General features: G+C 40.5%; 1 protein-coding gene across 6 annotated transcripts in view; it reads right to left on the reverse strand.

Annotated features, from left to right (window-relative positions):
- The window catches only part of DIS3L2 (DIS3 like 3'-5' exoribonuclease 2), a 348067-nt gene that overhangs the window by 318562 nt on the left and 17627 nt on the right, over nt 1–11878 (reverse strand). For 3 of the 6 annotated variants that reach the window (XM_074189654.1, XM_074189656.1, XM_074189652.1), the window contains exon 3: nt 111–266. The exons of 2 other annotated variants lie outside the window; for them this stretch is intronic. In XM_074189654.1, coding sequence (XP_074045755.1) covers nt 111–266 — 156 coding nt within the window. The remainder of the gene's footprint in view (nt 1–110; nt 267–11878) is intronic. One more of the 6 variants, XM_074189653.1, reaches the window with a different exon arrangement.

The following is an 11878-nucleotide window of genomic DNA, read 5'->3' on the forward strand; positions in this document are numbered from 1 at the left end:
TCCCAGACTTCAATCTAGACTTAGCTACCCATAAGCCTGAAGAAAGCCTATCCCAAAAGCAAATGCAGCCAGGACTCATCAGTGCCCCCGAGCTCTGCTTGGCCTCTTACTCAGACTGGTCAGGAGAGTAGGAGCAACTCCAAAGCTCTGGCCAAGCATGTCCTGCAGATCAGGAGACTGCCAGGGGATAGGGCAGCTGCCTCTTGACTCCTCCAACTTGTCCACTGGCCTAGGATCCAAGGCCACACCTGCAGATCTGCACGCTGCTGGGGAGGTGCACATGAAGCTGCTATTCTCCATAGCAATTTTCACTCCCTCAACAACCCCCAGACCTACACCCTTCCCAAATGAAATACAAAGGGGTGGGGTTTTTTCAAATTCACAACTTTTATGTTTTTAAGTAATAAGAGAAAAGCTGAGTGTCCTAGAAAAAGGAAAGACTGTATCAGGAGGAACTGAAGAGACAACCACTGAGTTTGCTGAAAAGGAGAACATATGTTGGCCCGAAACCCACAAACTATGGCAGGGAAGAGAACACAGGGAAAACCGAAGTCAGAGACCAGCTAGTCTAAGGCTAGAAGTGAATGTGCCATTGGAGAGACCCAGAACCAAGGAGGTGGAGAGCAGCATGAAGGGAAGGCCACAGTCTGAATGCTTCACTTCCCGTTACATCCAAGAACCAACGTGCTGGAACCAAGGGGAGAGCAGGTAAAGGCTTTAAAGGTAACTCCACCAAGATGGCTGTGGGGCCACAGAAAAGAGAGGAAGCTGATGGGCAGAAGGAAGTGAAAGTGGCAATGGCTGCCAAGGTTATCAAAAAGGTGAGACCGAGACAGAGAGAGAAGGGGAAGGGGATAGAGAAGAACAACCAGTTCAAGAAGTTACTCATATCACCCAGGGAAAATGCTCAATTTGCCAGCTCATTTATTGTAAAAGACTGAAGTCAAGACAGACGAGAAAAGGAAAGAAGTAGAAAGAGCCAAAACATGAGACAAAGTCCAATAACATCAAAGTCAGAGATAGAGATAGAGAAATGTCCTAGAAATTTGGCAAGGAAAAACCAAATCCAGAAACAAGGAGCATGGAGGAAAGGTCCTCTTCCAAACAAAGACAAAAACCCAGTAGTTCCTCAGGATACTTCCTCAAGGTTTTCCCTGCAAAAAAACAAATATTAAAAAAAAAAGATGAAGTGAGAAAGATTATAGCCTCCCCCAACCCAAGTCATAAGATTCTGCTCTATTGGAAATTTAAAAAATACTCTTAAATAATCAGATCATTCATACTCCTCTTTTTCTACCACCAAAATTATAACAGCACCTATATCATCCACCTATGACCATCTGCAGGGAGGCACAGGCCCACAGGGAACCTCTAAGCTCATTCCTGAGGAGAGCCTGACCACCTAGAGAAGTGATCTCATCCTGCTGGAAGTTGCCTCCACTAATCAAGATCCAGCCCATCTGTAGTATGCAGTCTAGGTCTCTCATTCTAAGACATCCTCCTATAAGTTTAAGAAAAAGATTTTAAATCAAGAATCAATATCCTGCAATGCTCAATGTTGGAAGGGATGTGTGAAATCTGGGACACTGATGCATTGTTGATGGAGCTGTGAACTCATCCAACCTTTCTGGAGAGCAATTTGGAATTACACCCAAAGGGCAACAAAAATGTGCATACCCTTTCGTCCAGCAATACCACTACTGGGTCTATACCATGAAGAGATCATGGAAAAGGATGAAAACATCACTTGTACAAAAATATTCACAAGACTCCTGTTTGTGGTAGCAAAGAACTGGAAATTAAGTGAATGTCCTTCAATTGGGGAATGGCTTAACAAACTGTGATATATGTATGTCATGGAACACTATTGTTCTATTAGAAAGCAGGAGAGATAGGAATTCAGAGAAGCCTGGAAGATTTGCATGAACTGATGCTGAGTGAAATGAGGAGAACCAGAAGAACAATGTCCACCCTAACAGCAACATGGGGGTGATGATCAACCTTAATGGACTTGCTCATTCCATCAGTGCAATAATCATGGAGAATACCATCTGTATCCAAAGAAAGAACTGTGGAGTTTAAACAAAGATCAAAAGCTATTACCTTTCATTTTTTTAAAAAAGTTATCTTATTATGTAATTTTGCTATCTCTTATATTTTATTTTTTTTCCTTAAGGATATGATTTCTCTCTCAACACATCCAATGTAGATCAAAGTACAGCATGGAAACAATGTAAAGATGATCAGACTGCCTTCAGGGGGAGAGTGAGATGGGGAGAATTGTAAAATTCAAAAAACACTGAAGAAAAAAAGAAAGGAAAGGGAAAGGAAAGGGAAAGGAAAGGGAAAGGAAAGGGAAAGGAAAGGAAAGGAAAGGGAAGGGAAAGGGAAAGGGAAAGGGAAAGGGAAAGGGAAAGGGAAAGGGAAAGGGAAAGGGAAAGGGAAAGGGAAAGGGAAAGGGAAAGGGAAAGGGAAAGGGAAAGGGAAAGGGAAAGGGAAAGGGAAAGGGAAAGGGAAAGGGAAAGGGAAAGGGAAAGGGAAAGGGAAGGGAAGGGAAGGGAAGGAAAGGAAAGGAAAGGAAAGGAAAGGAAAGGAAAGGAAAGGAAAGGAAAGGAAAGGAAAGGAAAGGATCAATGTCCTAGAGGAAAATCTCAAGAGTACCCTTGAGATGGGGCTACTGTTAGCCACAACTATTATTAAGAAAGGATGAGATAACTGGAGGCCATGAATTTCAGAGGTGAGGAAATTTCTAAAACAGAGCAAGGGTCTGGATGTGGCAGTGGAAAGCAAGAAGTATCTGAATTTTTCTCCTGGTTCAGAGAATCAGGAGTATGAAAGAAGAAAAGGCAAAGATCATGGAGACTTAAAAAAGATTATGGCATTACCACAGAGGAAGCCAGGTTCCAGTTAGTAAAAGGGGATAAAAGGATAAGAGAAACAGACTGAGGATGAAAAGCAATTTGTTGATAGTACATTAGATTTTCCAAAAGGCACAATATTAAAACAGGGGAAGAATAGAGTCAAGGTTAGACTTAATATTATTGCGCATACTTGAGGATTAATGGAAAATGTACCTGAATATACATCAGTATTTACATTTCTTTAAATTTTTTCCTAAAATTTGAATCCCACTGAAATGCAATCTTCTCTCATATTTTTGCTTGGAAGAGGTTCTAGGGAGATGGCAAAGTGAAAGGTTATAGAGGAGCCGACTCCCCTATAATCCCTCAAAAAATAGCAAAAGAAATGCCAAAAGAAGCAAAACTACAAGGAATCCTCAAAAGAAAATGTTTAAAAACACTCAAAAATGAACGAGCCAAATACAGCTCCAACACAATGAAAAAATATTATGAATTTAAAAGAATCAGTGACAAAAAAATGCCAGAAGAAAAATACCCTGAAACACCACCAAATTCAGCATCAGAAACATTAGAAGTTTAAGATAAAGGAAAATGTATAATACATACAATACCAAAGGAGATTTCCCATGACACAGGCTACAAATTGGAGGACTAAACATTGTGTCCAGTCTTCATGATCTCTCCAGCTTCTCCAAAATAGGAATTATACCCAAGAGATAAGGCCATTTCTAGTGTCTCCATGATATAGCTGTCTCTACTAAGAACCCAAAGAAGGTTAAAAAATTTGATGAATTTACAATAGAGAATAATCTCTAACCCATTCAGCACGTACTTTAGCTACCACATTCTAATAGTAGGACTACACCAGCCAACCTCAGGGCTGGCAAGGAACTCAGGTCTACCAACCTTCCCTTTCACTGCCCTGGAAGTAAAAATGCCAAAAGCTTGCTTGGGCTAAAAGAGGGGCACTACCAGCACTCTGTTCCATAACAGAACTGGGTATGAGACGGTGAGAACGAGGCTAGGACCTAGGTGGGCGAGGCTGGGTGGCCCTTCACAAATGCTGAAGAAAGAGCCCAGCATCTGGCCAATGAAGCCGATGAAGTATTAACTGCCCAGGAGAGGAAACTAAAATGGTTCTGAATTGGAGCCCCAAAAGAAAACTACCATCAAAAGCAGAGTGAGAAGAGGAGGAAAATAGAGTTGGGTCTACATTAGAGTGAATAATGAATCCCCTGAAGTGGTCACATGAACTCAAAATCAAACTATTTGAAGTGAAAATTCTGTAAAATATAGTAATTGGTTCCAGACCAATGGAAATATGTAGTGCAGGTTCAAATAATGTAACCATTTCCAAGGATTCACTACTCAGATTAATTGGGAACTAGCTCTAAGGAAAAATATGAATAAAATTACCAAAGATCTTTAAAGGAAAAAGAAGCAAAACTTAATTCTCTCTATCACCCTTTCTGAGGATGAGGTGCAACAAAAAGAGCAGGGCCATGGGCAAGATCTACAAGAAAATAATGTAGAAAGGAGCCAAAAGAAGTGCCTTGATGAATACAGGGACTAACGGACTAAATAAGTATAAGGTCATGAATCAAAGGGCAAACAAAAGAGAGAGAAGGAAGATAGCTACTGAAGAAAATAAGAAAAAGGCATAGAAAATGACATTTTAACTAAAGAACAAAATCAGTCGAATGGAAGGGAGAAAACAGATTTGACTAAACCACCTAAATGAGGTGGGGGAGGAAGGGTTAGGTAACAAACAGAAAGGGGATGAGGGGGAATGATTGAGGATTAGATGAAGATAGCTGCGGGAATGGTTTACTTTAAAAGAAATTAAACTAAAATAACTGAAAAAGTCATAATTCAAAAGTCCCCCTCTCAGCCCTTAAGACAGGAAAGAATGAGAAAAAGAATACACATGTATCAAAAATACCTAAAGTAGCTCTTTCTTGTAGTAACAGATTTAGAAATAAGAATCATAGATAAATGAAGAAAAATAAAAAGCTAATTCTCACAATTCCAAATGTGAATGGGTTAAATTACCCAAAAGATGAATAAATGACATCTTAGATAAGAAAACAAAACCCTATAATCTGCTATTGAAAAGAAACCAATTTAAAAAAAAAACAAAGACATACAAAATAAAAATGAAGGGCTGAGAAAAAATTATGCAGCAGATAAACCCAAGAGGAGGAGAAGGAGGAGCTACAAGTTAAGTAGGAGCTACAAAAAGTAGGTGTTACAAATTAAGTTATCAGACAAAGCAAAATAAATAAATAAAAACATGAACAAGGTAACATTATGTTGAAAGGAATTTTAGAAAACAAACCAATATTTATATTAAACTTAAATGGCCTATTTTCTAAAGCCTCAGAGGTCAAAATGAGAAATACTAGATGACAACTATAAAAAGTCAAAATTTAGGTCAAAGTGAAAAAAAAAAACTCCCTTAATCAATGTCACCAAAGATTTTATGGAGGAGATTCTCCTTCAAGTTGGATTGATGTGGAGACTTCTGGGGTCCCCTCCAAATCTGAGATACTGCAATTCAAAAGAAAATTTGAGAAAGCATTCAAAAATCCAATACTCTCTTCTCTCTGCTCTATGAATTATTTCCAAACACAATCAATGATCAATAAGCAACTATTAGGTGCTCCCACGCACCAGACCCTATACTAAGCAAGGGAGGACAAATAGGAATATATTCCCTAGCTGCAAATTGACAAAAGACAAAAGATTAAAAAACAAAAACAAAACAATTGAAAGGATATCAAGGAAGTATAAAATGAAGGCAGCCAGGTGGGAAATGAAATGTCTTAAGTTAAAAGTAACTGAGCTACTGTACCCATCAGATTGACAAGAAAGAAAAATAGCAAATAGTGAAGGAAATGAGGAAAAACAAGCACAATGATGCCTTGTTGGCAGAGTTGTTAATTTGACCCCCTACTCTGGAAAGCAATTTGAAACTATGTCCCAAGACTCACTAAATCCTATCTGTACATGTCCACCTCTCAAGCCCTTAAGACACGAAAGAATGAGAAAAAAGAATACAGATGTATCAAAAATATCTAAAGTAGCTCTTTTTGTAGTAATTTTAAAGCACTGGAAACTAACTGGATGCCCATCAATTGGAAAATGGTTCTAATTATAGTATATGAATGTAACACAAGGCTACCATGCTACAGGAAATTATGAGAGAGATTTCAGAGAAACCTGGGAAGGCTTGCACAAACTGATGCAGAGTAAAGTGAGCGGAAAAGGAGAAGCATTTATACAGTTAACAATAACATTGTAAAGACAAATACTATTTAAAATTTAAGTACCCTGGCCAATACCTTGACCAACCACAATTCTAAAACACCTCTGATACAATACACCACCCACCTCCTGATAGAAAGATGACAAACTCAGCATAGAGGTTGAGAGACTATCAAAATTAATATACAAATTTAATGCCAGAACCATCAAAAGATAAATTGTTAAGAAAAATGTAATAGAGGGATAAATAAACAAGAATGTAAATATTAAATATTCAAGAGAAAATTTCTAAAAGGAATATTATACTTCTAGATCTCAAATTATATTTTAAACCAGCAACTGCCTTAACTATATTTAACAGGGCAACAGGACAAAATACAGAACATAAGGAGAAAAAGTAATCTAGAATTTAAACTAAAGCAGCACAGAAGAAGTCATGTTTAAATCTAAGATCACCAACCAAGTTAGAAGGGAACTGTTATACAATTTTAAAAAACTACTAATAGAATTAGATAAATCTGATCAAAAAATGATTTGGTTTAAATTCTTGTTATATACACAGCACAATAAATTCTGAAAAGATAATCTTTGCTATTTTCTGAAATAAAATAAAAAAATTAGAAGAAAAAGGAATGACTTAATTATTGTGGTTGGGAGAAAAGAAAATGTTAGCATATGTAAAAGAGAACAAAGCACTAGAGATGAAAAAGTTGGTTTGGATGATCTGCAACACAGAGGCAATCATTCACTGAGAGCTCCTCCACTTTCCTCTAGCTTAGCTCACATCATTCAGGGTATTTCCCCCTCTAGCTCCTCCTCCTTCTCCCATGTCTCACATGAGGAGATGGGAGTTCCCTTCATCACCTAGACAAACTCTGAATTGCATCCCAGCCCCATACACTCCAGCAAATTGTTCCCTTGGTCATCCCCATTTTCTTTTTTATTTTCCATCTCTCCAGACAATGCCATCCACATCCAAAGAAAGAACTCTGGAGTCTGAATGCAGATCAAAGCAGACTATTTTCACTTTTTTTTAAATTGGTTTTTTATTTTTTTCTTTCTCATGGTTTTTTCTCCTTTTGTTCTGATTCTTCTTTCACCACTTGACTAACTGAAAATGTTTAATATAGCTGCACATGTATAGCTTATTTCAGATTACTTGTCTTGGAACCAGAGGAAGGAAGGGAGGGAGGAAGAGAGAAAAACATGAAACTCAAAATCTTACAAAAAAATTAATGTTGAAAATTATCTTTACATGTAATTGGAAAATGAAATTAAAAAGCCTTCCCTCTCTTCTTTGTCTACAAGCTCCTTCCCTGCTGTCTATAAATACACTCACATCTCTCCCTTGCTCCAGTGCTCATCCCTTTCTCAGAAAAACTAGGAGTCTATCTACATTCAGGTCACTCCATTCCCTTTCCTTTCACTCTTTCTCTACACTTTGACCTCCTGCTCATCATCTGACTCAAGGTATTCCCTCCAAATTCACAACTGATCCTTTAAGAAATCTGGTAGGGGTGGCTAGGTGGCACAGTGGATAAAGCACCGGCCTTCGAGTCAGGAGTACCTGGGTTCAAATCCGGTCTCAGACACTTAATTACCTAGCTGTGTGGCCTTGGGCAAGTCACTTAACCCCATTTGCCTTGCAAAAAAAAAACTAAAAAAAAAGCAATCTCCTGGTGTCTTTTCCACCTTCATCCCTCTTGACCTCTCTGTAGCCTCTGACGCTGAGGACTGCCTGATGGTCTCTCAGCCCTACTACTCCTGCTGAACCTTGCTCAGTCTTCTCTTCTGGTTCTTCCTCCAGGTCACACTCCCTAAGCAAAGTATCCCCCAAGGATCTATTCTGGGATCTCGTCTCTTCTGACTCCATCCTATTTCAATTTGTGATCTCATCAACTTCGATGGGTTCAGTTAGCAAAATGCCGGCCACAACTCTACATCCCATCCAGCCCCAACCTCTCTCCAAAGCTCCAGTTGTCCCTTGGGCATCTCCAACTCCACATATCCCCCCTTCCCTACTTCCCTCTTATTCCCAAGGCTGCCCCCCTCCTCCCAGCTGCTCAGGATCTCCATCTCAGGGTCATTCTTGACTGCTCTCTTAGATCATTCACTTATCTAATCTGCTGTCAATCTTGCTATTTCTATTTCTACAAGTCTCCCCTCCACTCAGCTTTAGAAAAAGTGATTTTCCGGTCTGACCCTGTGACCCACACAACAGAACAAATTCCAGCGGCTTCCTATCACCTCCAGAATCCAATTCCAAATGCTGTTTGACGTTGAAAGGCCTTCCTCTTTATTCCCTCCTGGAGGCCTCCTTTACAAACCTGCGACATGGGCCTTCCTGCTGATCATCCTGGCCATCAACACAACCTCCCCCCACCCCGCCAGCCTTTCCCAAGATTTTCCTTCCCTCCCCCCAACCCCTTCTGGCCTCAATACTCAGTTCAAATCCCATTTTCTCAGAATACCTTTTTGCCCTCTCTGATCCCCACAACTACCAGGATCCCTCCTTTTCAAGGACTTCTCATTTATTCAGTGCACACCTGAATGTATGGTATGTTCCTAGCTGTCTGCATGTTGCCCCCCCACCCCCACCCGCACCCCACACGAGACTGTAGATCCCTTGGGGGCACAGACTACTAGCTTGCTTTTTTCTGTGCACACAGTGAGCTCCTAATAAATGTAAGCCATCTGGCAGAAAGATGAGGAAAGAAACCATTTTGGAGAAATTCTTACTATAAATATTTCTGATAAACTATGACATCCCAAATCTCTAAAGATCTGATATAAAGTCATAAGCCTAAGAAACATCCCTCATTAGATAAGTGGTCAAAACATTTTAAAAGTACTTTTTGAATGAAGAAAAACATGGTATTAACTTGTGGAAAAATTGGCTCAATTCTGTAATAACGAGAGAGCTGTACATCAAAACAAGATTTGCATTCATTAAATTAGCAATAATATTTGCAAACTGAAAATTCAAGGCAAGCTGGGGATCTGGTCATGTTACCAGTCCCAAATCACTGGCCATCACCTTGTCCACATTCCTCCACACATCTTGTAAGGACAGTAATGCAAATGCCACCTTCATTTCATTGAAACACAAACACACTACATGAATGGCATTCCCTTTTCCTAGCAACCATGGGATGAAAGGAAATAATGACATATTGGTTCAATAATTCAATTGGAAAGATAAGGAGAAAGGTTCCTCCAGCCCAACAAGTTCCCTGGGGTCACTCATGATACCAACCTTGTTTCTCAGGTCAGACAATCAAAAAGCATTTATTAGGCCCCTCCTGTGTACCAACCCTGTGTCAGTCATCACAGACAGGCTTGGCAGAGAATCCAGCAGGCAGGGGAAAGCACGAGGGCCTCCACCATGGGCTCTGAACAAACTGGCTTCTAAAGCTCCTGGCAGCTGCTGACTCCCCCAGCTGCTCCCTTAGAGCTGCTCCAGTCCCCAACGGACAATTCTGTTAGAGCAAATCCAGGATACTGAGGCCCTGGGGTTTGGTCAGAGACCAGTGGCTCCTATGACACTGAGCCTCACCAAGAGCAGGGCCATTCCACTGGAGATCTGACACTTACCCTGGTAAATGCTGTGGGAAACTTTTAAAAGCAAGAAATCGTCTTCCTTAATCTATGCTAAAGCATCTAAAGTAGGGGTGTGGGAAAGAGGAAAAACAGAAGCTTCTGACATTCCTCAAGGAAAAGCTATCTCATTCCAGGGAGGTTTAAACAAAAATGATCCCTGGGAGAACTTGAGTGTAAAAATTCACATTTACTCCTGACAAACTTGGCAGGAGCGCAAAGATCTCCTTACCAGGCCCACAGGCTCATCTCTGTGGCCACAACAGGACCAGCTCTCTGCCTTCCGATCCAGTGATCCCAGCACAGTGCTTTGCATACAGGAAGCTTTCAATAAGTTCTTTATTCATTCATTCACCCCCATTCATCCAGCCCCCTCCCTCTCTTAGAAGGACTTCCACTCGAAGCAGGCTGTTGTTGTTCAGGACTCCGGGGACACCTCAGGACAAGAAAGGGCTGGCAGGGGTTCCAGGCTGTGCAAGGTGTGAACTTTCAGGGTCCTGCAGCATCAGACAAAGGCCTTGTCTGGGGCCTTCTCCAACTAAATGGCCTTCCCTACTTTTCAGTGCCAGGCGCGTAGGTACAAGGTGGCTAAAAAGAGATGCTGGAGACCTTGGAGAGCTGAGGGTGGAGAAATGAGGAGGAAGTGACAAGCATCCAGATGTAGAAGAGCAAGGGCTCCCAGAGCACTTGCCACAAACAAAAGGATGGAAAGGCGAAGAGAAGGGGCTGGGACTGAGGTGCGCTGTCCGGAGCATGCTCAGAAGCCAGAGGGCACAAAAGAGGGGCAGGAAAGCAACTAAGCAAGGCAACTTGGAGGTAAACTCCAAGAACAAGGGGTTGTCCTAGACTATGGGGAGGCTACAATGGATCCTCCGCAGCAGCAGAAGGAGAGGGTCAGGCCTGAGGATCCCAACTGAGGATGGAGGGGACCTGAGAGACCTCTCTTCATAGATAAGAAAGTCCCAAGGACACGAATTAACTACAAAAAGATATGAGGGAAAGGGCTGGATCTAGGTCCAGGCTCTCTGGATCCAAGCAGCCATTCCCACAGCCTCCCCATTAGAAAGGGAAGAGGAGCCTGGAGGTCCTGCTAGAGCCCAGGGAAGAGGCAAAGCAGGCCAGACCCAGGATTCCCTAAGACTTGGATCATCACAGAAGCACAAATCAAACTTACCAAGACATTGCCAATGGGAAAGCAAAAAAAGACATAAAGACTCAAGACTTATCTGAAATGATACAGAACAAACAGAATCTGAGTACACCTGCTGACTTCTGTCATAAATATAAAACATCAACAAAACCTGAGGACTAGAGAAAGAAAGATAAGAAGGGGACCCACAAGTTAAGACCTAATTTTGTTCAAATGCATGCAGACAGAGAGACAGAGGAGAGCACAAGGACACATAGCTTACTGAAGAGAAAATTGAACTTAAGAGTTATTAAAGTGATGAGTGGGAAGCCTACTTCTGACCCTTATTGACCAATTATAAATTAAGGATATTCAAAACCTCAGTGTTGTATCTGATGCATTTTCCCTGAAATTCAAACAGTGGTTAACTTCAAAGAACCTCAGTTTTCTCATCTGAAAAATTGGGATAATAATAGAATCTATTTCACAGGATTATTATGAGGATCAAAAAAGATAATATATGTTAAGTTCTTTGCAATTTTAAAATGTTACATTCACTTATCAATAGTTTCAATTCTTTTATTATTATATTTTTCTTTTATCTCTCAATGATTTGGAATTTGTGTTTTATGTATGATTTCATCCCTTATTTTGCTTCTTAAATGCATTTTTTGTTGAACTGTTGTTCATAGTGAAAACTTTTAAATGAAGAAGCAGCAGTTGCTGGCCAGTCTAAAGAAGCATCGAGAAGTCACCAGAAGGCAACAGGGAGGTCCACTGTGGCTAATCTAATACCAGCACCTAGGTGTCAAACATGACAGGTCTACTTTCTCATAATCAGATGAGGTTTTCAATATTGAACTAATATAATCACTTCTACTGTGGAGAAGTCTGTGGAATGTGTTTTAAGAAAAATCCTTGTTAAAATATGCTTTTATTCTCCCCTTCCCCATTTCCCTCACCATATGCCCACAAGAAAGAACAAAGTCCATACAAAATTAACAGCTAAAGAAATTTCTATTCC

Source organism: Macrotis lagotis, chromosome 5 (assembly GCF_037893015.1).
Source record: "Macrotis lagotis isolate mMagLag1 chromosome 5, bilby.v1.9.chrom.fasta, whole genome shotgun sequence".
NCBI lineage: Eukaryota > Metazoa > Chordata > Mammalia > Peramelemorphia > Peramelidae > Macrotis > Macrotis lagotis.